The sequence below is a fragment of the Poecile atricapillus genome, chromosome 28 (genome assembly GCF_030490865.1).
Source record: "Poecile atricapillus isolate bPoeAtr1 chromosome 28, bPoeAtr1.hap1, whole genome shotgun sequence".
Taxonomy (NCBI): Eukaryota; Metazoa; Chordata; class Aves; order Passeriformes; family Paridae; genus Poecile; species Poecile atricapillus.
In genome coordinates, this window is record NC_081276.1 from 3235455 (window position 1) to 3261881 (window position 26427).

Sequence of the window (26427 nt, forward strand, 5' to 3'; positions counted from 1 at the left end):
GTGTGATCTTCAGAACCAGGCTGTAGAAAGCAAGATTCACTCTGAAAAAAAATGTTGTCAGTGATTTCACTCCCTTTTACTATTGCCGTTCTGGGCATTCAGAAAATATTCCAAACCCATAGGTGTGTGTATTTGTATTTGCCTTTATAGCTTAAGTTTCTAAGGTGTCAGTTTTAACCTGTGCTGCATAGCCAGGAAGACTGGCTTTTTTTTTTTTTTTTTTCCTTCCAAATTCCAAAAAGGAAAGCTGAAATTCCCACATGAAGGCAGGACTTCCAAAAGGTTCTGTTAGTGAGCCCTGTCAGACAACAGAGGACCTGTAAAGCACAGGGATGGAGCGTTCATTGTTTCTGGGGACTTTCCCCACAGGGCAGGGTAAAGAAAAATGATTTTGATTCAGAAATGGTGTGATGAAGAAACCACAGGAATTACCCAGGAAATCTGAGGGCTTTCTGAAGGAGAAAATAATGAGTAACTCATAATTTGATGCCAATTTGATTGCAAGTTGTAGGGTAACTGACTTTCCCAGATGTCTCAACACCCCCTGCCCCAGGCAGCCAGGGGTCCCTGAAGAGAAAGGCAAGACCACCAGATGCATTTCTGGCTGTCAAATCTTAGCCCACAGTTATTTTCTTGCTAGTTCAAAGGACAGAGGATTATTTCACAGCACCTAAAGTCACTGCAAGTGTTTCCCAGTGTATTTCTCCCGTCTTGATGATTTTTTTAAGGAGCTCCCCGTGTTTGCCACCCAAAGGCTGCAGCATGGTGCACCTCTCTGAATAAAGACCTGGCTGCAGCTGCAGTGGAGATTCAGGGTAGAGGAAGGGGGAACCCCACAGAGCTCCAGCTTCTCCTGCCATGGCCAAGCTGGGCTCACATCTGGCACCAGGTGATGTCAGTCAGAGCACAGAGCTGCTGCTCCTTTGTCTCCATGCTCCTCCTCACTGCCCAGTAAATCTGTTCCTGTCCAGTCCCTTTTCTTTTTCACCCCCTTCTTCCAGTCAGATTTTCACCTTCTCTATGTGCTGTTTTCTGGTTGGTTTGAGCACCAGCACTCCTGAGCTGGCCCTCGTGGGGGCAGGTGCTGTCTCCCTGCTCAGAAGGCAGCTGAGCAGCACCTGCTTTGTAAACTCCTGTGCCTTGGCTGGGGATTATTGGGCATCACCAATCTGAATGCACTCAATCAGCTGAAATAATGTTTCCAAAGGCAGCCATTGCCATGCAGGTGCAGGGAGAAATGTAGAAAGAATCACAAGGAAAACAGAAGGGGATGAAATTCCCATGGGTGTAGTTACCCTGGGATTCATGAAAATGGGGAAGCTGGGAAATCTGGCCTTTAAAAAAATACACAAAGCCATTTGTTTCAGCCACTTCTAGTTCTGTAAATCATGAGTATCTGCTTGGGAGTGGGTTAAGAGCCTTGGCTGTAGCACTTCTAACACTTCATGTGTGGTGGACACAAGTGGCATGTGTCTGCTGGGGGCTGCAGGAGAGCTGTGCCTGGCTGAGCCTGTGCTGGGGCTCTGGGACAGGGTGAGGTGACTCCCTGTGGTGTGCTGGGTGAGATGTGCCTGTCTGCACATTGCTCTTGCTCACTGTGGAATTTCATTCTGGAATGCACCCCCTGGGGCTGGGGATGTACAAGTGTGTTCCAGGGTGCGTGTGAGCCTCCATAAGTGCTGTGTGTGTGCATCTGCTTTTCTGTGAGGGACCCATGGCACGAGTAGGTCCTGCCTGTGTGTGCTGCTGAGTGCATCTGTAGCTAGCTGAGCAGCAGGGAAGGTCCCTTCCCTTCCCTTCCCTTCCCTTCCCTTCCCTTCCCTTCCCTTCCCTTCCCTTCCCTTCCCTTCCCTTCCCTTCCCTTCCCTTCCCTTCCCTTCCCTTCCCTTCCCTTCCCTTCCCTTCCCTTCCCTTCCCTTCCCTTCCCTTCCCTTCCCTTCCCTTCCCTTCCCTTCCCTTCCCTTCCCTTCCCCTCCCATCCCATCCCCCGGGCCAAGGGGAGCCAGGCAGGGGCTGGGGCGAGCCTTGGTGACATTGTGAATGTGTCATGTGCCATCCTTGCCTGGCATCCGTGCACAGCACCCCCCGGAGCTGCTGTGCTGCTGTAGCTCCAAGACCTGTTGTTTTTCAGGTCACTGCACTCTCAAGCAGAGAGCAGCTCCCTCGCTATTGCCCCTGACGTGCGTCACATTGCATTGGTTTGTTTGGAGCCAGCCCCTCTGATCCTGTCGCTAACAATAAGGAATCCTCTGGCACCGCTGCTCCGGAGCCACCTCCCGACAGGTTCCCTCCTGTGGGTCGTGTCTCCCCACGCAGATCTGGGGCAGTGGGGGAGGGTTAGCTCTGTTTCCTGGCAAAAACGGAGGTTGGGCTGGTTGGGATTTCAGTGTTGAGCTGTTTTTCTGCTGTTCACATCAGTCTGGGGAGGATGCTGCCCCAAACACTGCTGTGTTTGTGCTTGGCTGGATGGCATCAGGCGTGGGATGGGCTCCTGTGGGTGCTGAGGAGGGGAGAGAGTGGGAGAAGGCATTCTGCACCTTCCTTGCCTCCACACTTACCCATCCCAACAAAAGCATGATCCTCACTTCTCTCTTTGAGGAGGAACCCAGAAGGACTGAGCTGAGTCCTGGAGGTGTTGGCCACTCTTCCAGCTCCCTGTGACACGAGGCCACTGCAGAGAGGGGAGCAGGGACCGTGGAGCTGATGCTTGGCCTTCACCCATCTGTCTGGTACTTGGGTGATCCTACAGGGAGGCAGATGGAGACTCAGGATGCCAGGGTTTATCCCTTGGGAGACAGCTGGTTAGATTGGAGTGGGGAAGGACAAATGGAAATCAAGATTGTTGGTTACATGGCAGCTAAGGAAATGGTGGTGGAAATCCTTCTTGGAGAGAAGGAAAAGGAAACAGAAGTCAAAGGTCCTGGAATATATCACCCTGCCTTGGTCTGCTGTATTTCCTAAGGCTTCACCTGCTGATCAATAGAAATGGGATTGCCCAGACAGTTTTCCTTACTATCATTTATTTTGGATTATTCGAAGGAAGAGGCTAATGAATGAAAGGAAATTATTAATCCTTTTTTTCAATTGGGGAGGGTAGGACAGGGGAAGCCACAGAAACCCTTGAAGGTGTGAGGAGCTTGGGCAGACCCTGCATTTTCACCCCTGGAAGCATTTCAGCCAACAGTAAATCATTTCCATGCCAGGCATGTTTTCAACACCAGGCTGTTTTGTGCTTAAGTGTTCCTCTCCTCCTGCTCTGGACTGCAAGCCTCATAGAAGGTTGATGTTTCTGTGTTTGCCCCTAGGGGACAGGAAGCTCTTTGTGGGCATGTTAAATAAGCAGCAGTCTGAGGATGACGTGCTCCGGCTCTTTGAACCATTTGGGGTCATTGATGAATGCACGGTGCTCCGTGGACCTGATGGGAACAGCAAAGGTGTGAACCCTCTGTGTGTCCTGCCCTTTGTCCCTGCTCTGGGTGGTGCTCACCAGCCTCACCTCCCCACTGGGGCACTCATTCCCCCCCCTGTGTTTATGGGAGCCCATAAAACAGCCAGGAATAGGGAGCAGGGCAGGAAGAATCCTCTGCTGCCCGGAAGGACTGGGGAAGGTGGGCAGAGGCTGAGGGAACAGGAGGGGAAGCAGAGCACCATGAGTGGCTGAGCTCTCAGGGTCACTCGTGAGCCTGTGCTGTCAGTCTGGGGCTGCAGGTTGAGGTGTTTGTACCCACAGAGAATCTGGGGAAGAGGTGATCAGGGGCAAGGGTGGAGATGGTGTCATCATCTGTAGAGTATATCATTGAAGTAATAATTTGAGACCCTTCCTCTTTTTTCCAGGATAGAGGACTTGGGATGAGTCATCCTTTTTGTTCCCTGCTTCCTTGGGGTGGCTTTCCTTTGCCCTACCTGAGATACAGACACTGTCTCTTGCGTGATGGCACTTTCACAGCAGTCCTGTCACTGCAATCTCCTGTGCTCTTTCTGTCCCTTTCCAGGCTGTGCTTTTGTAAAGTTCTCATCTCACACAGAGGCTCAGGCAGCAATCCACGCACTCCATGGCAGCCAGACAATGCCCGTGAGTATAAGGCCAGGGGACCTACCCTCTTCCTAATCCTTGTCCCATTTCCCTCTTGCAGGAACCTCCCCACACTCTCCACAAAACCACGACAAGTCTAACAGCAGTGTCCAGCTGGTGTGGTTGGGAGGTGTGTGGGGGTGTGTGTGCACATCTGTGCTCCACTTGCAGTGACCATCCTGTCCCCTGGGCTGCTGTTTGTGGCTGTGTTCGTCCAGACTGGGGGTGACAGCACTCACAGCTTTAAAAGCTGAATAAAAGAGAGCCAAAAATCAGGCGATGATTTTGTCTTGGAAGCAGCTACCTGGAGTGGTTCAAAACTGAGCAGGGTGAAAGCTGACAGTTCAGCCACATGGGTGGTCAGGGCTTCAGTGTCTGAGCACTCCTTGGCTTCTCTTATTTAGGCAGTAGAGGAGGTCCCTGGGGTGGGCTGGGTGTGGGTGGGAGCCCTTTGTGCCTTGTGTGGGGTTGTGTGGCTGTAGCTGAGCAAGTGGAGCTGCAGCTGTGGCCTCATCTCTGGCAATCTCCAACCTGAAATTGGGGCACCTCACACGGTGCACTGCTGCAGCCAGGGAATTCCCAGCTGCCAGGAGCTGCTCTGCCTGTTCCACCAAGCTCATGGTGGTGGAAGGATGGTGCTTGTGGCCATCGGTGCCCTGGGTGTCCCTGGCTGTGCCATTACCTGGGGAGTTCAGCCAGGGATGTGATCATCCACCTAGAGAGCCGTGTGAGGGGAAGGGTGTGAGGGGGAAGGGTTGGATGGACAGACAGATGGGGTAGGGCACAGCCTTCTAGGCTTCTCCCCAGCACTTCCACACCAATATTTGCTCTTCTGCTCCTCTTCCCACTCCTCTCTGCCGCCTGTCCTGCCCCGTCCTCCCTTGCCTGACCGCTGACTCTCTGGCTGTCCCACGCCTCTTCTCTCCTGCCTCCTCTGTCTCCTCTCTCTGTGCCTAGGGTGCCTCCTCCAGTCTAGTGGTGAAGTTTGCTGACACAGATAAGGAGAGGACCCTCCGCCGTATGCAGCAAATGGTGGGGCAGCTGGGCATTTTCACTCCATCTCTCTCCCTGCCGTTCAGCCCATACAGCGCCTATGCGCAGGCTGTGAGTATCCCCCGGGCGTGGGTGGGGAACGCTGCAGCCCCTGGGACACCACAAACCCATCTCCTGGCAACTGTGGGAAAGCTTCCCAGCACCTGGGACTGCTTCTGGCTTGTTTCTCCACTCAGCTGCCTTGTCTTGCACAGTTCTTGTGTGTTTTTCTCCTGGAAATGGGGGGGCAGGGGCCTCCTCAAAGTGAGCCTGGGATTTCTCTGATGTGGAGGTGTTTGGAACAGGTCAGTCATGACCTTTCTGTCTTGTTATGAGGAGAGCTCAGAGCTTTGAAGGACATCTGACAGATACCAACCTGTGAACTCTTCCTCTGGCTCTGTGGCACAAATGTGTGTCTCTGGTTTTGGAGCAGCAGGAGAGCTCTGGGACCCAGCTTCACGAGTTTATTTCTCTGCTGAAATTCCCAGGAGAGCCCTATTTCCCCTGGTGCTGTCCTGTGGCTCCCAGGTTTCTCACTTGGCCAAGTGGGACTGTGGAGTTTGCAAGGTGCTGGAGAGGAAGCAGTGGGTAGCAGAGAGCCAGAGGTGTTTCAGCAGCCTGGCTGTGCTTTGGGTTTTATTTGGTTTTTATTGCTTTGGGTTTTAGTGAGAGAACCTCCTTGCCTTGGAGCCATGGTGGCAATTGCCACTGATGTTCCAGGTAGGTCCCAAACTCAGGAAGTCCCAGATCAGCTGTGGTGGAGCATTGTTGGTGACTGTCATTTTCAGGTCTCTGCTGCCAAGTGTAAAGCCCATGGAAGGAGGCTCAGAAATTGCTCAAGGCACAAGAGATTCTTGTGTTGACAGAGAACTCAAAAGTAGATACTGTTACTGAAAGTAATTTTCTAGGGGGTAGTGAAAATAAACTTGTTCTTCTCCTGTATGTGGACACCTCTTCTCCTCAGGCTTCAGCAGCTCCTTGATTCTTTCAGAGCCTTCCTTTCATTCACATGACAGAGAAGGAACATGTCTCAATTGTTGGCTGTTTCCTCAAAGATTCCCTACAAACTGCCAAATGCATTTTAAGTGTGTGGCAAGAGTATGGATGAGAAAAAAGGAAATCTGTATGAGGCTCCATAACTTTGGGGAAATTTGCTAGCCAAACAGAGAATTGATCCAACACAGATTATTTGAAGAGCCCTTTGTGACCAGGTACTGCCTTTTGCCAGGATCCTTCTTTTCTGTTCAGAGCCAGCTGCACCTGAGGTCAAAATGCAGCTTATCTCAGCTGTGAGAGGAGCATCCTGGTGTGTCTCCTGTCCTAGAGATGGCCCTGACTTGGGCATGGTGCAGAAGGCAGGAATGGAGCCACGGTGAGGTTATGGTGGCAGGAGGTGCTTTAGCAGCTTGAGGTCCAGCTGTGTGAGGAGAAAGAGCAGTGAGAGCTTCCAGACTCAGTATTTCAATCTTCAGGACCCCCTGCTGATGACAAGAAGGCAGTCAGGTCTCAGCTGTGCCTCCTTGTTTGTCTGCATCTTCTTTCTCCTCAGTTGTGTCTGTTACTGTGTTGCTCTCTCTCTGATTCTTCACTGGCCTTCCTGCTCTGTGACTTGGTTTTGATTTTCCTCTTGACTCAGCCTGTCTCCCACTTATTTTGGATTTTTATCTTCCTTTCTTTTTACTTTGCACTGGGTTTGGTTCTCCTGTCTTTTTTTCCCAAGGCACTGACCTCACACCTTCTCTTCTCTTGTGCCATTCCCATCTTTGGTCTCCCTTCTTGAGAACAGACCTCAGCCAGTCCACACACACACAGTGACACCATCAGAGGGAGAGGGAGTCAGCCCTTTGGAATGCCATCTAACATCTCTGAAAGTGGGGGCAAAAGAGGGAGATTTCCATCCTCAATCTCCTTCTGGTTCCTCAAAATGCTCTGCCACGGGCAGCCCTTGGGAGCTGGCACCTCTGATAAGCCAGGGCTCAGGGGCAGCCCAAAATCCCTCATGCCTTCCTGATTTGGGGCTTGGAGGAGTAGATGCTTCACCCAAGGTCCCCCAGCTGACCATTGTGGATGTGGCTGAACCAGACTGACAGGAGTGAGTGCTGCTGGGGTGCACTTGTGCATCAGAGGCATCACAGGTTCTTGTAGCCATCATTTAGTACAAAACAGCTTCCTCTCCCTGTCCCCACGGGGTTTGCTGAGTTACCAAGCCAAAGTGGTCCCCAGGGGTTTAGGATGAAGTTTGGAGCCTGGGTTGTTTTTGTTTTGTTTTCAGTTGTCTGTTTTAAATTTATATTAATAACCTTCTTCTTCTAAAACTATCTCAAATTAAACATGAAATAATCATACATTAAGTTCAGTCTAAAGTTATTCAGATCTATGCAAATATGCAAAATAAGGTACTTAAAATAGTCAAACAGTGCATGTTAGCTGAAACTGTTAGAAAAAGTCTCATCTGGGAAGTACAACTGGCTAAGCATCTGAAAGCAGTTTATTTCAGTGCTTAAATCAGGTTTTAATCCCAGGTGCCTCTGCAAATGAGTTCATTTTATTCAACAAGTTAGTTCAGGTGGACTCAGGGAAATGTTTGGGCGCTTTTAAAAAAATATTAATACAGAAGAGGCTTGAAGTCTTAAAAAAGCAGCTAGAGCAATTTACTAAGTGCTTATAATGCCTGAATATTTCTTGTATATAATAAATCAATTAGTTCCAAACACAAACCATAATTTGTTCACACCTCCCCTCCTTTTATTTCTGCTCTTATGGTTCATTATGGTAATTTTATGTAAGTGATGAGAACAATTCCAGAGTGCCAATTTGGTGCTCATGCAGCTGGATGGAGGCCTTGGTCCAGCCAGAGCCCGGCACAGAACAGGCATTAATGAGAAAAGAGAAGATCAATACTCACAGTGTGAGCAGGAGATGTGTTGGTTCCTGCACCCTGGAGTGGGGACAGTGTGGGGACAGTGTGGGGACAGGAGCACAGGGGGCTCTTCCCTTGTGCCTCTGGGGAAGCCACGTTTCACTGCAGCCCTGGGGTGGCTCCCAGTGACAGGAGGGAGTCCAGGGGAGCCAGGGGTGATGTGGTGATGCACAGAGAGGTGATACCAGAGCTTGTTCTTTCTGGAATGGCACAGGAGTGACCCCTGTGCTGTCACTGCCCCCCTGCCCCAGAGCCCCTGTGTTGGGACAGGCCTGGGAGCACTGACCCATACCCAAAAAGGGCTCGAGCCAATTGCACCCCATGGCTTCACTTGTACCACAGAGCTTACAGAGGCAGCCCTGCCATGAAATCCCTCTTCTTTTGATGCAAAAGCCATGATCATTTTTTGTGTGGAGGAAATTGTGAGGTTGAACTAGCCACGAACTTTTCAGTTACCAGATCCTCCAGCTGAGCCCTGGGCCAAACTGCCTTACTGACTTCAGCCCTTTGTGAAGAGGTGGGTTCCTGGAGAGCTGTGTGTTTGTGTTGCAAAGACAGTCGGATGTGGCAGTGTCAGGAAGATTTTTGTTGTTTCCTTGTGTTTTGCCTCGTGTCACCCCATGGCTCCTCCTGAGAATCTCTGGTTTCCTGTGCCTCCCCTGCTCTTCTTGCTTGATGTGAAGACAAATCTGATAAAGGGCTGGATAATTCTGCATCCAGAACTAAGTCTTTCTTGCCACTGCACTCTGAGGGCATCTTATGCTCCCACTGATGGTTAAATAGGACCAGAAGGATTTCTTTCTTCTCTTAACCCTCCTCTCAACTCTCGTACCCTTCCTTTTGTACTGCGCATCTCTGCCTTGGCAGGTGTGCCATGGCACCAGGAGGAGCTGATGTCCCCTGTCCCCAGGGTGCAGGCCAGTGCCAGAGGACAGGCTGAGCTCAGGGCATCACAGGCCAGTGCTCTGAGGGCAAAGCAGGCCACAAGAACTGGGCCTGGGCACACACCTGGCTGCACGGCAGAGTGCCCGTGCCACAGCGAGCTCCGTGTGTCTCCCAGCACAATCTGCTCACAGAGGCTGGGCAAAAGCAGAGGGGTTTGGGCTCCCTTCCTCGAGGCAAAGCTGTGTTTAATATCTGGCACTGTCCCAGGACAAGTGACCAGGGAGAGGGGCCTGTGCCTGGCAGTGCAAGGCTGTGGGGCCAGGAGCAGAGCCCTGAGCCGCTCCCTCCCCAGAGCAGGAGCTCTCTGAGCCGAAGGGGCCTGTCCTGATGCCCTGTGCCCAGCCAGTGAGCCCCAACCCCTCGAGGCTGCTGGCCATGGGGGTGCCCAGCCGTGGACTGGGATGCCCCCTGAGCTGTGTCCCCTGCCTGCAGGACAGGGAGCTGTGCCCAGCTCTCGGGGGCTCTCCTGGGTGGCCAGGCCACTGTCCCACGCCGGCAGGGGCAGCAGCTGTGAGAACGTGGCTGCAGGGACCTCGTGGGCCCCGAGACTGGGGACTGGGCTGGGGAGAACAGCCAGCACTGCCCACCCCAGCAGGTCTGGCGGTGTCAGGAAAAGCTCCAGGACAGGTGGCAGGACCTGGGGGAGGTGACAGCCAGGCTGGTCTGCACAGCCTCCCCCAGCTCTGCAGGGCCCTGACTGCATGGTCCTGCTTTGCAGCTGATGCAGCAGCAGACCACGGTTCTCTCCACCTCCCACGGCAGCTACCTGAGCCCGGGCGTCGCCTTCTCCCCGTGCCACATCCAGCAGATCGGTGCCGTCAGTCTCAACGGGCTGCCCGCTGCTCCCATTGCACCAGCGTCAGGTGAGCTCCTGCCCCAGCGCTCGGGGCCCAGCCAGGTCAAACAGTTCTGCACCTCCAGCCTCAGCAGCTGCATTAACGCCCTCCTTTCCAACAGTGCAGCCTCTGAGCACAGCAGTCTCTGCTCTGCAAAAATTCCTGCACCCCCCTGGCACCCTCACGTGTTCAACACACATCCTCTTGCCCTACGGCCGTGCATTTTTGCTGCAGTTTTAGTAGAGAAGGACTGGGTTCCCAGGATTGCACTTGGCTCTGAGGTCAGCAGTGCTATTGTTCATGATCATCATCCCACAGCAATAATGCATATTGGGTTCAAACCCCTGTCAGAGCAGTCATGTGTCATGCCAGGTGCTGTGCAAACCCAGATCAAAGATGTTCAGAGCTCTGACAGCACTCAGGACTGGCAGTTCTTCTCACACTCTTCCCACTAGTGCTGCCTCTTAATTTTGTGAAGGCTCTAGCACCAGTCTGTCATCTCCACGTGCCAAAGAGATAACAGCTTCATACACAGCAGTCTTGCCAGGCAGGTGGAAGGGGGGAGCAGGGGCTTTGTGGGACCTTGACTTCCATGGGATGTCCTCTCTTCTTGTTCTCCAGGGCTACATTCACCACCTCTCCTGGGAACAGCAGCCATGCCAGGACTGGTGGCACCCATTTCCAATGGATTCACTGGAGTGGTACCATTCCCAAATGGGCATCCAACCTTGGAAACAGTTTACACCAATGGCCTTGTGCCATATTCAGGTATTGAGAGCAGTAAAAAACCCCACCATGCAGATACCTGAGGAACTGCAATTAGTTCCTCTTTTCTGGTCTCCCCACACTTTTATAGCTCCCTCCCAGGCAGGCACTGAGACTCACTTGGGGGCGAGGGTGGGAAACAACACTGCACACACTACACACACACAGACAGAATGCATGAGTGATTCCATTTGCTGTGCTTCTGATTGTGTTTTTCTCTGCAGCCCAGAGCCCTTCAGTAGCAGAGACTTTGCACCCAGCCTTCACAGGAGTTCAGCAGTATGCAGGTACCAGCTTCCCTTGTCTCCCTCAGGCCCTTGTGTGGCTGACCAGATCCTCAGGTAAATGGTTTGTTCTGTCTCCTTGGGCTACAGCTGTGTATCCAACCACCACCATCACCCCCATTGCACAGAGCATCCCTCAGCAGCCTCCCATCCTGCAGCAGCAGCAGCGAGAAGGTGAGGATCAGGGTGGGAATAGGGGTGTCCAGTGGTGTAGGTGGGATTTGTGGAGCTCATCTTCTGCATGACAGAGCAGATGGAGAGGAGACAGCACTAATTTTTGTCCACTGGTTTTTAATGCTGGAGCTGGGGTATGGAAACAACCACATGTCTGCAGTGAGTGGTCTGGGAGGGATCACAGGATGTTTCCTGACCTCACATCTGGCCAGATGCTGCCAGGTGCAAAGGGGCAGTAGGCCCTGGAACACCTTTCACACCAAAGGGGATGAGAGTCAGCACCTTCCCTATGCAGTCAGGGGCAAAGTGCACTCATCCCCCTCTTTGCTGGTGCCAGAAGCACAGTGGAACCAGTCAAACCAGCCTCTCCAAGTACTCTCCTCTCTTTTCAGCCTTCATAGCCTACTGAATTTATTTTCAACTTAATTCAAAACTGGCTTGAATAGAATTTGGAGGCAGAGGCATTCTCTCTCTACACCTGATTGGTGGAGCAAGTGTCAGCAAGGGAGCAGCTTCTTGTGCTCCTAAGGAGCAAGTGAAAGAGTGGACAGGACCAGGTCAGCCCATAAATTGGATGTGTGGCAGTCCAGGAGGTTTCCAGTAAAGTCTGTGGCTTCTGGACTCAAGGCAACACTGCAGGGAGTGCTACAGCAGCAGCTTTCACACAGCAGTGTCTGCTGCTCTCCTAGAACTGTGACAGCTGTGAGCTCTCACCTCAGCTGATTTCCTTCCAGCAAAACAGCACCCAGACACTCACACAGTTGTGTCCAGCACCCTGTGTAGGAACTAGACAGGCTTTGAAAGAGAATCTGCTCTCCAGAAACTCTAGTTTTGTTTTGAGTCTCCCAGTTGCTCTTCGAGATCCTCAGATCCCTTCATGGAGCAGTGACAGAGACAAGCAAGGAGAGATCAGAGGGAGGCAGTGCTAGGGCTCTCCTCCAGTGCTGAGCTGTGAGTTGAGCCCATTTCTCTTCCCCTGCCCTCTGGGGGCTTTCTGTTTTGTCCTTCCCCATCGCCCCCGTACCTGCAGGTCCTGAAGGCTGCAATCTCTTCATCTACCATCTCCCCCAGGAGTTTGGAGACAACGAGCTGATGCAGATGTTCCTGCCCTTTGGCAATATCATCTCCTCAAAGGTGTTCATGGATCGTGCCACCAACCAGAGCAAGTGTTTTGGTAAGTGCAGGCAAGGGAAGCATGATCAATAACAATGACACTCATATTGGGCATGGCACCAACAGTGCCATTGTCATCCGTCCTGTGTCCTTCCTGCAGGTTTTGTGAGCTTTGACAACCCATCCAGTGCACAGACTGCTATCCAGGCCATGAATGGCTTCCAGATTGGCATGAAACGCTTGAAGGTGCAGTTAAAACGGCCCAAGGATGCCAACCATCCCTACTGACAGCAGTGAGCAAGCAGGAGTCACTTCTGCAGCACAGGTAAACTGCCCCCAGCAGGGCACAGCTCTGGGCAGGGCTCCAGCTGCTCCCTGCAGAGTGGGACACCAGGAGTGGAGCAGTGGCACAGCTGGTGGGGCAGAGGCTTCACCTGAGCAGGGTGACCAGAGCAGGCCTGGAGATGATGGCCAGGTTCAACAATCATCAGGCAAATTTGTGGCAATGGGGCAAGCCCAAAGCCAAGCCAGAGGCTCAAGATCAGGGTCAGGTCTGGTGAAGGTGAACAGGGTCAGACATAGTCCGGTGATTGCCAGGCAGGTCTATAATGACATTAATAAACATCCAGCTGGGAAGCCAGTCCAGGAGTTGGAGCCCAGGTAGTGAGATCCATGGACAGGACAGGTCCATGGACAGGTGGTGATTGGCACGTCCATGTGTGTGTCAGACAAAGGCTGATGGCACAGAGCTGTAAGGAGACTTTTGGAGCTGTGGGCAGTGAGGACAGACAGCGCAGGTGGGTGCCCTCGGGGCCCTGACAGGCAGATGGTTCCAGTGGCCTGTTTGTGGTCTGAGCAAGGTTTTACTCTGCTGTCCAACTGCTCCCAAAAAGCTTTTGACTGCCTAAAAAAGCATTAAACCCCAGTAGTTTTCAGTTGTTACATGGGCCCTAAAGTTAGTCTGCAGAGATTGCTTTCTGGGGTAAGAAGAGACAATCCCATGATTCACAGGGATCACAGAAAAGCAGAGAAAAGGTGAGACCCTGAAGGGCTGCTGTCCAAGAGCCAGCTCCTGCCAGCCTACAGATGGGGAGCAAGGGAGGGCTGATCTGATTTGAGTCAGAGTCTTCCACGTTTAAGCAGCAGCAGCAGTTCAAAGCCTGAGGTTTGCGTAGATATCCTCCTAATCTCCCAATTCCCTCCCTCCTCCCTTTCTGTTCAGGTGAAGGGAAAGTCCAGAGGAAGAATTTCTGCTTCAGGTTGATTTTCAGAGAGGCCAGTAAATTTATCGACTCTTTTGACACCACCCCTTTCCTTCCTCGGCTTCCCACCTTACCCACCCCATCTTCCTCCTCCCCTCCTCTCCAAGACATGCAATTAAAGAGAAGGCTCAATATCTGCCCAGGAGGAAGATTCTTGCCACGCCTGGACTCGCATATTTGCTGCTAACGTGGTGCAAAGCAAAGGGACCAGCAAACCAGCAGCCCCTGGGACACGGAGCTCTTCCTCTCGGGGTGTGGCTGGAGAACATGGACCAAGCAAACCCATGGTGTGTCTCTAGGTTACTGCAGTGATGTGTGGAAATTTACTTCCGTCCCTCCCTCCCTCCTGCTCTGTTTCTGGCCCTTTCATAGATAACTATAAATATATACAGTCTCTATTTTTTTTTTAAACTAGCTCACAGGACCAAACTTTTCCATTCAGAGACTGACTGCTTGCAAGAGGTACTGGAAATGAGGGGTTTGCCTTTGCAACAGTGTCTTCTCAGCACGCACTGCAGATAGGCCTGAACATTTTGGAGAGAGGGGGCTGGGGGTGGGTTGGGTGGAGAGAGAGAGAGAGAGAGAGTGAGAGAGAGCGAGAGCACATCTCTCTGCTCAACACAAGCAAGGAGAAATACATTCCTCCAGGATTAGGGCACAGTCAGCTGCTCAGCTTGAGTCACTTATCCACCTTAGCACCAGCCTGGTTAAGGATCTGGAGAGCTCTGTCTTTACCTTTCCAAGGGCTCCTGCAGACAAAGCTCCTGGGATGTGGTGCCAGCCCCTACCCTGAGCACTCTGTGATTAGGCTGAAAGCACAGGAAACCAGTCCCCTTACTTAGAGGAACTGCACTGCCTCCCCACACATGGCACAGATCCGTGTTTCACAGCTCTCCATGGCAACAGCATTTTCTTGATGAAGGCAGGAGAAGATGAGAGTGTGAGCAGATGCAATCTCCAGCACAGCTCCCAGGGGCTGCACACTGCCTCCCTGTGTCGGATACCAGCACTGGGGAGTGGGCAGTTCCCGTTCCAGAGGACACAGGACGCTTTCTCCCTCTGAATTCAGCAGGAGGACTCTCCTCATGCACTCGCTGCAAAGCTTTCCCCAGCAGATGCAAGGAAAACAGGATGAAAGAGGGTTCCATTCTGGGATTTTTTCCCCCAGCACCCCCTCCAAGAGACAGATTATACATTATGCAGCATATACATATATATATATATATACATATATATATGTAGGGACAGCTCTATACACTACATACACAAACTCTAAAGCACAGAATGTAGTTCAGAACTGGATTTTAAAAAGATCCCCTGGGAGTGGGGGGTGTGTGTCGTCCTGACAAGGCACATCCCTTGAACAGTGTGGAACTGTCTCTTCAAGTTTCTACAAAAATAAGGAAAGGAAAGCAAGGCAGAGCAGACCAACAAACCCCAGATTGATTAGGAATGAACGATTTCAATACTCCAGAGTTTGATAAGGTACCACAAACATTGGTGTGTGTGTGAGGGTGTGTGAGCACATTGAAATAGGGACAGAGAGTTGGTGGGGCAAAGTTGGTGCAATTGATACTGAAGTGAGCTATGGGGATTTTGGAGAATCTCGGCCAACTCTCATTCTCCTCCAGTTTGCCCTTTGTTCAGGTGTTTGTGGCACAGTCCTTGAAGTACCTTCACATCTCCTCAACCACCCTTCTGTGTCTGACGCTGAGAGTTTATGAGAGGTGAATGAAGCTGTGAGAGTCTGTGTGTTTCTATAGTCCATGTTTACTTATTGTAAATACCATTTTTATACTTAACATCTATTATGTATGTGATTTGTATAATGTACTTTATTTCTGCTACAAGTAATTTCATGAAGTTTAAACTTAGTCTAATTTTGAACAAAACAAAAAAAAAAAAAAGAAAAAATATGAACAAATGCAAAATGGGAAAAAAAGGACTTTGGGAATCCTAGGTCAAGCTGGTTTAAAACAAGCATTTACAGTTTCTTCCATCACAGTTACTGATGTGACTGAACAATGTTACAGGTGCGATACAAGCTTTGTCAATGTCAAATTCCTCACTCTGGTCAAAAAAAAAAAATCCTAAATTTATTTAATAAAAGTTTTACTTGCTAAGTAACTGGGGCTCTACTTCATCTTGTTAGTTGCACCTGCTTTTAGGTAATGCTTACACTTGAAGACGTTGCCAAAGCCCTGGGCTAATTTAACAGGTCACATGGGGTCAGCAAACAGGCCTTGGCCCACAGAATCCAGGGACCAATATTCACAGAGGAAGCATCAACACATAATACCAACACATTAAAAACTTGTTTTATTAAACTGGAGATTAAAATTCTACTTAGAGGAAGCAAGAGGAATGGAATCCAAAATGAAGTAGTGGAGGAGGACGTTCCAGGAGGAGGGACATTCCAGGACATCCTGTGCAGATGGACAGGGGTTGAATCTGGGGCTGGGAAAAGGCTGGCTGCAGTCAAAGCAGACAGGTGAGGCTGAAGGAGGAGGGCTAAGGCAGAGTGAACAGTGGGAAAGATCTCTGACTGATGGGTAGCAGCAGCAGAACCGTGGCTGAAGCAGATGAGAGACCACAGGTCATGTTAGGAAAAGGGGACTTTGCCACCACTGCTGCCCTGCTCCTGCTTGACACCAGTGGTTGAATGGGATGGCAGGAACATGATTAGAAGGGATGTAGGATGAGACTGGGCATCCCTTAGGGACTGCTGTAGTTATAGAAAGTCCGCAGCACCTGGTTCCCGCTGCTGGGGAACAGAGCCCAGAGGCAGCAGAGCTGCTGCAGCCACCGTGGGTAGAAAATCTCGTGTGCCCGAGCGGCTCCACCCCGGACGATGGCGAGCGCGGCCTCGGGAGCAGGGGAGGCACTGAGGTGAACTTTTCCCCTGCAAGGGAATGGGCAGAGGATCACTCAGAGCCAGGCTGGGGTTTGAGCCGGGCACACTGACCCCACAGGGCTTCCTGTTCCATAATGAACAACCCCTGTGATGAGCCCAGGCAGGTGCACTCTCCCCAGACAGATGCACACACCCTCTTAGAGTTGCTGTGCATTTTTTTGCATGCTCTCAAGAAGAGATGTGTTCCTGCAGACAAATACATGCCTGGTGTACTCCAGTGCTGAAGCAGTATCAATCAGGCCCAGGATGCACAGTGTGACAGACACATTTCTCCTCTGCATGATGAGCTCATGGCGCAGTGAGCCGAAGAATCCATCCAGTGCAAACTTGGTGGCAGAATAAGAAGTGGTGAAGGGAGTGGGCATTCTCCCTGGAAAGGGGAAAGAGAGAATGGAAAACACCAGGAAACTGGGTGTAAGGAGGATCCATGGAGAGGGAATCTGGGAAAAGATGCAGCATTTGCTATACTGTATCAACTCATGTTCAGGTGAGTCTCCCTTTATATATTAGTACACATATTATTATATTATTATATCTTTACTATAATATTGTTATATACTATGAAAAGCACAGTTTGTGTTTAGGAGTTGAACAGAGAAATATGAACAGTACACATGAACAGTACTGGGAACCATGGCTTCCACTTCAGGTAAAGTCACCAACCTGTGAGGGAAGAAACAACCACCAGAGCACCTCTGTTCTTCTCCAGGGTGGGAAGAGCTGCTGTTGCAAGAGCCACGTAACTCAAAAAATTCACCTGGAACAATAAATGTAGACATGGAAGAAGGTAGAGGGTTTGAAAGCATGAGCCAAGAAAGTCTGTAATAGAGTGGTCAGAAATGGAAAGGAGCGTGGTTTGGAATTGTCTTTTCAAACAGCAAGTGAGAAAAATCACCTCTAAAGATGGGGACAAACATTGCATCCAGGAGTCTTTCGGATTCCAGAAAAAGCAGTGAAGAAGATTCAGAGCAAAGGTTATTCCTGGGCTTTAACATATTGTCACAATAACAATTGTCAGATTTCCTGACAAGATATAATTAGCTGTCCCTGCTTTATGCTATTCTTTACTCTGCAACCCCTACCAAAGACACTGAGTCTCAGTCTGATCCCCTTTTAAGTTTCTTTTGACTGAATTCAGACTACAATGAAGGACAAAATTCAGCATATCTTCAGAGCTTGACTGCTCTCTTAAGTTATAAGAATTTCTTACCTACATTCCTAAGTTCCCACTCTCCAGCAAAAAGCCTCCTTCCAAAATGAAACTAGTATGACCCACCTGAATGAAGAAGACTGAATCAAGAAAACAGCTCTTCATTTCCATGGCCCCAAAACCTGGCACCAGGGTGATTCTACAGGAAAACTCTAAATCTGTGAATAGAGACTCAAATGGCAGACACCATTTCAAACAACTTTGTGTTCTGCAATTGTGCACTTGCCATAGACCTGTAGGAAGTGCTGGCTGCTCACTTACAGACCTTCCTCAATTAAACAAAACTGCCTGGAACTGCCCATCAATCCTAAACCCCTGGGCTAAAGGGAGGTAAGAAGGACAGAAGGAAGAAGTCTAAAGTTCTTCCCAAACATTCCTCTTCACAAATGTACAACATCTGAGCAAAACACCTCTCTAGCAACAAAGCCTCCAAACTGCTTGACTTCAAACAGGAATAAAGTAAAAGGATTGTTCTCAACCATTGCCACAGACTTGGATTTGCCTTGGAGCTTCCCAAAGCTGTCCCAGGAGATGCCAGGCTCACCCAGTTCCAGGTGAGCTGGGAAGCCTCACCTGCATGAGCCAGCGGGTGTATTCCACATCTCCAGTCCACTCCTGGAAACGGTTTGTGCCGATGTGGTTCAACACGAGGTAATCCAGGCCCCCTTGGACAGCAGGAAGAACAGTCACACAAGGGGCCCATCCCCTCACCATCAACCAGGGCCAGGAGGGCTGAACCACTCCTTCAAAAGGCTGGGAAGTACTTTACTATGAAGACAGATTAAATGTACCCATCTGGGAGCAACTCTGACTGCTCCTCAGGAGTAGAACTGAAAGGAAAACTGACAACAACTCTCTGAAATGTTGTTTCAGCATGATTCAGGCTCAGAACTTAGTTCTGGTGGTACATCTATGTCCTTAACACCTTTCTCAGTTCAGGGAACTGAAGCAGGAAGCTCCTGCTAGAATGAGAACTGTGCACACAGCTGAAAGCCAAAGAGATGCCCAGGATGCTTACCCAGCTTTTGGACAGCAAACTGAACCACCTTTTCAGGCTCTGAAGGGGAAGACATATCTGCAGGGATATAAAATACTTTCTTTGCTCCAAGTGTCAGGCATTTCTCCATCACCTTGAAAAAGAACACAAAGATTAAACTATTTGGAAAAAGAATAGGGGAAATGTGCATCATAAAGCACACACCACAGTCAGTGAGAGTCAGTTCTGGACATAGACACACTTTAATTTAAAATCCACTGCTGTTTGGGCTGGAGAGCTCATTCTGCATCCAGACTTTGAATCTGCATCCTGCAAAGAGTTACCTCTAACTGTCTGCTTAAACGATCTACTTTGGGACAGGATCAAGATTCACTGGGAAAAAAACAATCTTCTTCAGGAGAAATCTTCTGGAACAAGGGTTATGCTTTACATTAAGTTCTTCTCTTTTTACCAAACTAACTGGAAAAGAATTCATCTTTCATAATTCCTTTGCTATGCTGAGTGTGTGAATGTGCCTGGCAATTATATGCACTTTTAGCTATTTGCTGAAATAATGCCTTCCAGTCATTAGGAACTATTATTATGCTCACTGTCCCCAATTCACCTTTTGCACCATTTCACAGTGAAGAACTTTCCTTGGAAGTCACACATCCCCACAGTTAAAGAGTTACCCTTTCTAAATATTATCCCTTTTCATAATGTACAGATGAAGAAGTCTCATCTGTTTGAGTTGGTGAAAAAGGCATTTAACCTACAAAAGGTCTTGAGTTTTTAACAAAACAGCTACAAATAGAACAATTTGGACTCTGAAAAGCTGCACAATATTGCACAGGAGTTGTAGTTCATGGAGAATCTAAAATTGAAGATGACCCATAAGGATCATGAAATCCAAATCCCTGCTCCTCACAGAACTCCTTCAAACCAAACCATATCACTAAGAATGTGGCCCAGATATTCCTTGAACTCTGACAGACTTGGTGCCATGACCACTTCTCCCTGGGGAATTTACTCCAGTGACTGGTCACCCTCTCAGTGGAGAACATTTTCCTAATGTCCAACCTGAACTTTCCCTGATGCAGCTTCACACCATCCCCTCATACAATTAAATGTTCTGGCAGTTAAAAGCTCAGGCACTGCATCTTCTTGTACAGGCCAACTTGTCTTCTGGGTTTATGCTTAACAGTTCCGAAATAAAATTTATCATGCTGACAACTAATTTTTTTTGTTGGTTTGGTAAAAGCCTGAATCTCTCATGTCTTCCCCCATAAAAGGGCAAGGTTCTTACCTTCTGCAGCACAGCTTCCCTTCTGGCAGTCAACACAATTTCAGCACCAAATCTGGCATAGTGATATGCTATTTGCTCTCCAATCCCAGCACTGGCTCCAGTCACAAGAACACGGGCACCAGACAGGCTCTCTTTTTTTATGGGAAAGAGGATAAAAGATACAGAAGTAAGTGAAGAAAGCAGCAGAGGAGCTGCCCTTAACTACTGGCAGAGCTTTAAAGAAGAAAGATGCACCTAAGTGCTCAAAATTCTTGGTGCTTCTCCAAAACTGGAAGAGGCAGGACTGATGATGCAATGACATGCCAGCTAGCTGTGTCACAGAGCCTTTGCTAGACCAAAATCTTTCAAGAACCAAGTTGTTTTTCACCTTCTAAGAAGCTGTACAACATAAACCAGAAACCAGGCTATGTGCCTTCTGCATATCATTTACTCTTTGCCATCAGTCTGGAGACACCTCAGCCCTCTTGTGCACACTATAGAGATGACTCTTGACACCAAGGAATTTACAACCAAAACATAAAAAGAGCAAGGCAGTAGCAAAGTGCCATTTTCCCCCCACAGAGACAGCAGGATCCCTGCTCTTAGACCATTTTGTCTTCCTCTTTGTTTCTTTTTGTTTCTGGGAATGAAACATTGCTTTGGGGCCACCAACTCTTGTAAGACTATGGGCAGGAATGAGACCATCAGTCAAAGTTTGGAAATTCAACCTCTTCCCTTGTGTGACTTACACTTCAGCTTGAAATCATCCCCCTGGTGAGCCTACCTGGGTTAAAGTCATCTCCCCAGAAGAAAGCTATGAGCCCAGCTACAACCCCTGTAGCACAAAGCACTTTTCCAATTGGCTTCATATCCCTCCAAGCTGTGAGGAACAAAGTGAAGTCTTGAAGCTGAGCACTTCAGCCAAAATAATACAGTGCTCTCCTTCCTCTGATGCCCGGAGCCAACCTGCGAGAGGCACGTAAAGGCTTTTGTAGAACCGAGAGCCCACCTGAGGGGTCTCTCCCCTGGGAGCCACAGCCACCTTGGTCAAGAATAAAAAGGATCTTTTACCGGCAATTCCCACAGAATCTGCACTCAGAGCCAGCCTCCACACACCGCGAGCCTACAGGAGGACGAAAACCCCTCGTGTCTAATCTTAGAGATCTCTTAATTCATTAGACTGATAACAGTTGGCAGCAGTGACCCCAAAGCAGCCGGATCTCGGGAGGGGGGCGGCGGCAGAGCCCATAGGACGGAGCCTTGTCTGGATGAGACGAGCAGCGGGATAAGCTGCTCTGCCACCAACCACGCTGCGACACGGAGCGACAAAACGAGCGGTGGGGACAGCGACACAAAGGCTCAGGAGCCGCGCCTGGCCCCTCATACCCTCAGCCCTGCCTGGCCCCTCACGCCCCTCACACCCTCAGCCCTGCCCGGCCCCTCAGCCCTGCCCGGCCCCTCACGCCCCTCACGCCCTCAGCCCTGCCCGGCCCCTCAGCCCTGCCCGGCCCCTCACGCCCCTCACACCCTCAGCCCTGCCCGGCCCCTCACGCCCCTCACACCCTCGGCCCTGCCCGGCCCCTCACGCCCCTGCCCGGCCCCTCGGCCCTGCCCGGCCCCTCGGCCCTGCCCGGCCCCTCACGCCCCTGCCCGGCCCCTCACGCTCCTGCCCGGCCCCTCGGCCCTGCCCGGCCCCTCACGCCCCTGCCCGGCCCCTCAGCCCTGCCCGGCCCCTCACGCTCCTGCCCGGCCCCTCGGCCCTGCCCGGCCCCTCACGCTCCTGCCCGGCCCCTCGGCCCTGCCCGGCCCCTCGGCCCTGCCCGGCCCCTCACGCCCCTCACACCCTCAGCCCTGCCCGGCCCCTCGGCCCTGCCCGGCCCCTCAGCCCTGCCCGGCCCCTCACGCCCCTCACGGCGGCGGCGCGGGCGGGGCCGCGCGGGCACGTGACGGTCCCGGTCCCGGCCCCGCCGCCGCCATGGCCGCCCGCCTGCTCCCCGCCGTCAAGTGAGTCCCACGGGCCCTGCCCGCCCGGCCCCCGCCCTCCCGCACCCTCCGCATGGCGTTTCCCCCCCGTACTCCCCGCCCGGCCAGCGCCTCACGCCGCTCCCGGTGCCTCAGTGCTCCCCGGCTGTCCCCGGCCCGTCCCCAGGCCCTGTCCCTCGGCTCTGCTCGCCTCGCTCCGCGCCCTTGGCCTCGCCTGCCCCCGCGGCCGGCAGCTCCCCGTGTGTGTCTGCACACGCCGGGCAGGGCTCTGCCGCTGGCTGGGGGCGAGCATGGACACGTAACAAAAGATCGGGAATAGCGCGGTGCTCGGAGCTGGGCGTACACCCACAGCGAGGGAGTGCGGAACGGTATCCTTGGGGGCGGACAGTGCATTTCAGCAGGGAAATCCCTTTTCCCCGAAGTGCATGTGAATACGCGACTTAAAAATTTAGTTCTCTCTTGTCAGCTCTTGTATCTGCCTTAAGTCCCACTACTGCAGTACCGCTGTCTGCCAAGGTTTGGGTTGTCCCCTTGTACAATAGGTTTTGCTGTTTTTTTAAAGGGATAACACCTCTCTGCCCTGTAAGTCTGGGAAAATCAGTCACCTCAAATCTTATTTACAATAAAAATGCCGATAAAGGTCAAATATTCTCTTCCCCTTCCCTTTGGTAGGTTGCCATCACAGCTGTAAAAACTGGTGGCTGCACATCATGCAGGGAAACTTTAAAAGCCTTGGCAATGCAAACACCATGGCCAGGTGTTCACTGGACTGTAATGAGCTTAACAAGATATTGGTGTCTGTCAGATTTGTTAGATAAATGTCAGATTTATCATTATCATGGATGGCTTGGCCACTGCAAAATCCCTTAGTTGCTTTTAGCAGGGATTGCAGGGATATGCCAGTGATTCTCAGGCTTTAAAAGTGGCAGATGCTCTTGAGGTACTTAACACTTTCCCATTTTTTATATTGAGAACCATCACTGATAAAATGTGAATTAAGTGTAATTTCAAGGGGCTGACAGGGAATAGTTGTCCTAGGAAGGCAAGGAACATAGACAGGTATTTTTCTGCTGATTTTTGCCTGCAGCAAGACAAGAGATTTCTTTATCAATTCCCTCTTTTTGGCAGCCACAACCACTGAGAGAGATGCACTGATGGTCAGAACACGAACTGAATTGTTCTGCTTTCAATTCTTTCAGGTTTCTGATCAAAGGAGGCCTGGCTGGAGCAGCTGTGTATGTGGCATATGACCAGGGGCTGCTGGGCAGTGGCACAGAAGGTGCTGAAGCGTTCAAAAAAGCTCAAGAAACGCTGCCTCCAGCTATCCAAGAGTGGACAAATTACCTGGGCTGGGAGGTAAGGGCTGCTCAGGTGATCCCTGCAGCACAGAAACCTCCTCTGAATGAGGAAGAGAGAATATGGGGGTGATATTCTGATTCCAGTGAGGCTGGCAGGAGTTGAAACTGGATTTCATGTCGAAGAGGATTGAAATAGAAGGTGAATAAAGTTCTAAATTTGGGGCAGAGACATTGCTCACACATGTTATTTCAAAGGAGAGGAGTAACCAGCCTATGCATGGTCAAGAAAGGGATTGCAAACATGCTCTGGGAGGAATTTCACTGTATAGTGGTATGTCTAAGCTTCTTCTGGAAGATCCTACATGTTTTCAAGAAATAACAATGAAAATATTATCCTCCCAATTTCTTAAATTGCTAACAGTTCATCAGGTTGAATTTAAATTGCCTGAAGAGGCTCCTCCTCTATGAGTAGTTCTTAGTTTTTAAAATCCTCAGAAAAGAAGAGGCCTTTGCTTTAAGCTTGAGAAGCATTTTTCCTATTACAGACAACTATAAACTAACAGCCATGGAGATGTTTTTTTCAGGAGAACCTAAATGATATGTTCTACCTTTTGCACCTATTTTATATTGCAGGAAAGAGTAAAGCCCATGTCTGGTCCCTTTAGAGGCTTACAGAGAGTAAGCACCCAAGTATTTTTGAGATCTGAGGTCAAGAGACATTGACAAGGTGATGTGAATTCCAAGTGAAACTCCTTGAGTGCTGATATTTTGTCTCTCTCTTTCTTTCTAGCTCCCACCCACTCCAAAATTTGATTTTTCCCTCTCTGACTCCTGGAATAAAGGTAAAATAAATGCTCACTGAGTCTGAACTCAGTCTTTGGCTTTTCAGAAGGGATGAGCATTCCCATTGTTATTAGAATTTTAGACATTTTTCTTTGAAGGCCAAAGCATGTTATAAATACCTGGTAATTTATAGTTTTTATGGTGCAGCAAAGAGTCTTCATGTAATTGTGGGGACACACAATCCACAAATAACTGACATGTCCTGCATCATCCATAGAGTCTGTGGCAAGGCCAGAAATAAAACAGGACTTAAAGAACTGAATTGCATCTTATAATTGTCTTAACTCATGTACAGACCCTGAAGTTGGAATTTCTGGGTCACAAATGCTCAGGGCTTAAAGAGATCTATAATGGAGGTGTTGGAAATTGGGAAATTTGGCTTGAATGATGGTGATCTTGGGGTAATTCTCTGCTTTCCTTGCAGGAGTGCACACAGCTATGTCTGCCCTGTCTGTAGCTCCCACCAGGGCCTGTGAATACACAGTGGAAGGTTGGAAATACGTGAAGGATCTTGTGAAATGAACCCGTTCTCCAGGGATCAGGATTCTCTCAGTCCACCCCTCTGGAGGGCAGCTCGGCCATGTAAGGGCTACAATAAAAGACTTTGGAACTCCCATTTGTATTTTGGGTTGGTTTTAGCCTGCAGAGTGGAATAATGGATTTGACTTAGCAATGATCCAAAGCTCCAGGAATCACAGATCAGTTGTGATGAAGTGATGGCCATGTGCTGAGGAACAGCTTCTGTTCTAAAGCTTGGAAACGAAATAGATTATTCTGAAGCTGAATTAATCTTGAGGGTGAATGCCATCTAATTCAAACCAAGCCAACAAAAGTTCAAACAAAATCAAAAATCCAAGGTAAAAGATGGCCTTGGATGATTATACAAGCACAGGGGAGAACAACTGGACAAAGTTTATCTGAATAAAACCTTTTGTTAGCTTGCACTATGACCCAGGTGGCAGACTCTGCATATTTTCATTTTAACATGGATGAAAACTTTCATGAGTTCACTTTTTCAGTCACAGCCCAGGCAAATGTAAGGAGCACTAGTGGCCTATTTTACTATTGTAAAATAAAGTTATAAATCAATCGTGTTTTTAACACTTTTGGCTAGGACTGTTATAATTACAGAATGAGCCACAACACAGCTGCCAAAACAGGGAACAGCAGGAGGGGAAAGTAGGATGAGTCCTTACTTAAGTCAGGAAGCAAATTTAAAACACGAGGATGAAGAAGGATTTGCAGTTTTGTTTCCTTTTTAAACAAATAGATACATGATGAAGCCAACTGCCCAGAGATTTCAGAGGATTTGGCTAAGATGCAAATGGCTTTAAAAAGTGCTTAAGTTAATTCCTGAAGGATGGGTCCATCAGCAGCTCTTAAACCTGATGGTGCAGATGGAAGCTTCAAGCTCAGTAAACCTTGGAGTTGTGTCCTGCAGGTGTCAGATGCTTCACTGCACCCCAGGACCCAGATAACCTCTATTAATGCCCCATTTCTTCTCTAACTTTCCATGTCCACTGCTTTTGAAGCAGCACAACTTTGGTCAAAGGTCTACCCCCACTTCTCACCAGGCCAAACCTCCTACTAATGAAATTCTGACATTCATCTAGAGAGCTCTCTCTGGCTTTTGCTACAAACCAAATGTAACCACTTTGAGCAAAGCACACCATGTACAAACAGAATACTGCACCTCTGGCATGCTCAGAACTTGAGTTCTCCATGCTTTTCAGGATCTTCTGTACCACTTCTTTGCCCTTTGATGATTGCTCTGCAAAGCTCTGTCATTGTAATACGCTTTCTACATTGATGAATGAAAAGGTATCTTCAGGCAACTCATAAAAAACCCTTCTCTAAAGATGAAAAAAACCCAGTGACCCTACCAATGCCAAGTGACAGCGTTTTTTTTCCTCTTGGCATCATAAAAGCCATTTTAAGGTAAGGCTAAGGTCATGCTCCAGAAGTCTGCACAAAAACAAATTTCAGCTTGGATATGACAAAGCAACAGATCATTTGCACCAATCTCGATCATGTCAGTTCCTCAACACAAAATTATGCCAAAGCACAGCCAGTGGCTGCTTCTAAGGAAATTACAGATTGCTAGGTAAAATCTCTGGGCTGTAAGACTGGTGAAGTTTTGGACTACCCTGATGTATCAGAAGCCAAATAAAGTGGTCCTGACAGGCACCTGCAAGAGGGTCACAAGCACCTCTGTGCTGTCTCTTTAAAGCTGTGCTGCTATCACAGAATATAATTCCTTTCTCGCACATTATATTGCACATGACACCAGATGAAAAGAATTCTTCACCACATGCCCTACAAGCTCCTGTGGCAGTTTTGCAGTGGCAGGTCCTTTGACAGCTGTGATCCACTAAGGTTCTGTCACAGTGGCACATGGTTCCATGGTTGGTAACTGACAGCTCTGAGGTAAAACAGGATTTCACTATTTCTGGGAGTGCAAAGGGACACCTGTAAGGCATTTTGACGATTCATCTTTGAAACAAAGTTATGGTTT

General features: G+C 49.7%; 3 protein-coding genes across 11 annotated transcripts in view; 2 read left to right on the top strand and 1 right to left on the bottom strand.

Moving 5' to 3' along the window:
• The window catches only part of CELF5 (CUGBP Elav-like family member 5), a 36973-nt gene extending 21443 nt beyond the window's left edge, over positions 1-15530 (top strand). For 2 of the 8 annotated variants that reach the window (XM_058858580.1, XM_058858582.1), the window contains exons 4-13: positions 3306-3434; positions 3993-4072; positions 5030-5176; positions 9688-9832; positions 10427-10573; positions 10795-10857; positions 10945-11028; positions 12059-12202; positions 12302-12466; positions 13364-15530. In XM_058858580.1, the coding sequence (XP_058714563.1) occupies positions 3306-3434; positions 3993-4072; positions 5030-5176; positions 9688-9832; positions 10427-10573; positions 10795-10857; positions 10945-11028; positions 12059-12202; positions 12302-12429 (1067 nt within the window). In that variant the 3' untranslated portion in view covers positions 12430-12466; positions 13364-15530. Of the gene's footprint in view, positions 1-3305; positions 3435-3992; positions 4073-5029; positions 5177-9687; positions 9833-10426; positions 10574-10794; positions 10858-10944; positions 11029-12058; positions 12203-12301; positions 12467-13363 lie in introns of those variants that run through there. The other 6 variants (XR_009279703.1, XM_058858581.1, XM_058858583.1 and 3 more) reach the window with 6 other exon arrangements.
• A 138-nt stretch (positions 15531-15668) lies between these two features.
• On the bottom strand, positions 15669-22140 carry HSD11B1L (hydroxysteroid 11-beta dehydrogenase 1 like). 2 transcript variants are annotated; one of them, XM_058858587.1, is made up of 8 exons: positions 21888-22140; positions 20860-20911; positions 20573-20754; positions 19810-19940; positions 18546-18657; positions 18101-18192; positions 16981-17074; positions 15669-16687 (listed from the first exon to the last, which is right to left on the bottom strand). In XM_058858587.1, the coding sequence occupies exons 3-8, from the start codon at positions 20655-20657 to the stop codon at positions 16455-16457; spliced, it is 747 nt and encodes a 248-aa protein (XP_058714570.1). In that variant the 5' UTR covers positions 20658-20754; positions 20860-20911; positions 21888-22140; the 3' UTR covers positions 15669-16454. The 2 variants fall into 2 exon arrangements, with proteins under 2 accessions (XP_058714570.1, XP_058714571.1); XM_058858588.1 differs by having other exon boundaries at positions 21865-22140.
• MICOS13 (mitochondrial contact site and cristae organizing system subunit 13) lies at positions 21654-24528 on the top strand. The gene is made up of 4 exons (XM_058858589.1): positions 21654-21792; positions 22971-23127; positions 23860-23911; positions 24337-24528. The coding sequence occupies exons 1-4, from the start codon at positions 21764-21766 to the stop codon at positions 24432-24434; spliced, it is 336 nt and encodes a 111-aa protein (XP_058714572.1). The 5' UTR covers positions 21654-21763; the 3' UTR covers positions 24435-24528.
• The last annotated feature ends 1899 nt before the right edge of the window (positions 24529-26427 follow it).

What these genes read in the sequence shown, in the direction of transcription:
- HSD11B1L (XM_058858587.1), bottom strand. Translation starts at nt 20,657, where the DNA reads ATGAAGCCAATTGGAAAAGTGCTTTGTGCTACAGGGGTTGTAGCTGGG. An exon ending in GGGAAGCTGTGCTGCAGAAG is followed by an intron (nt 18,658 to 19,809) that starts GTAAGAACCTTG and finishes TTCTTTTTCAAG; the next exon opens with GTGATGGAGAAATGCCTGAC. An exon ending in ACACCCGCTGGCTCATGCAG is followed by an intron (nt 17,075 to 18,100) that starts GTGAGGCTTCCC and finishes TTATTGTTCCAG; the next exon opens with GTGAATTTTTTGAGTTACGT.
- MICOS13 (XM_058858589.1), top strand. Translation starts at nt 21,764, where the DNA reads ATGGCCGCCCGCCTGCTCCCCGCCGTCAA. An exon ending in CGCCTGCTCCCCGCCGTCAA is followed by an intron (nt 21,793 to 22,970) that starts GTGAGTCCCACG and finishes CAATTCTTTCAG; the next exon opens with GTTTCTGATCAAAGGAGGCC. An exon ending in CTCTGACTCCTGGAATAAAG is followed by an intron (nt 23,912 to 24,336) that starts GTAAAATAAATG and finishes CTTTCCTTGCAG; the next exon opens with GAGTGCACACAGCTATGTCT.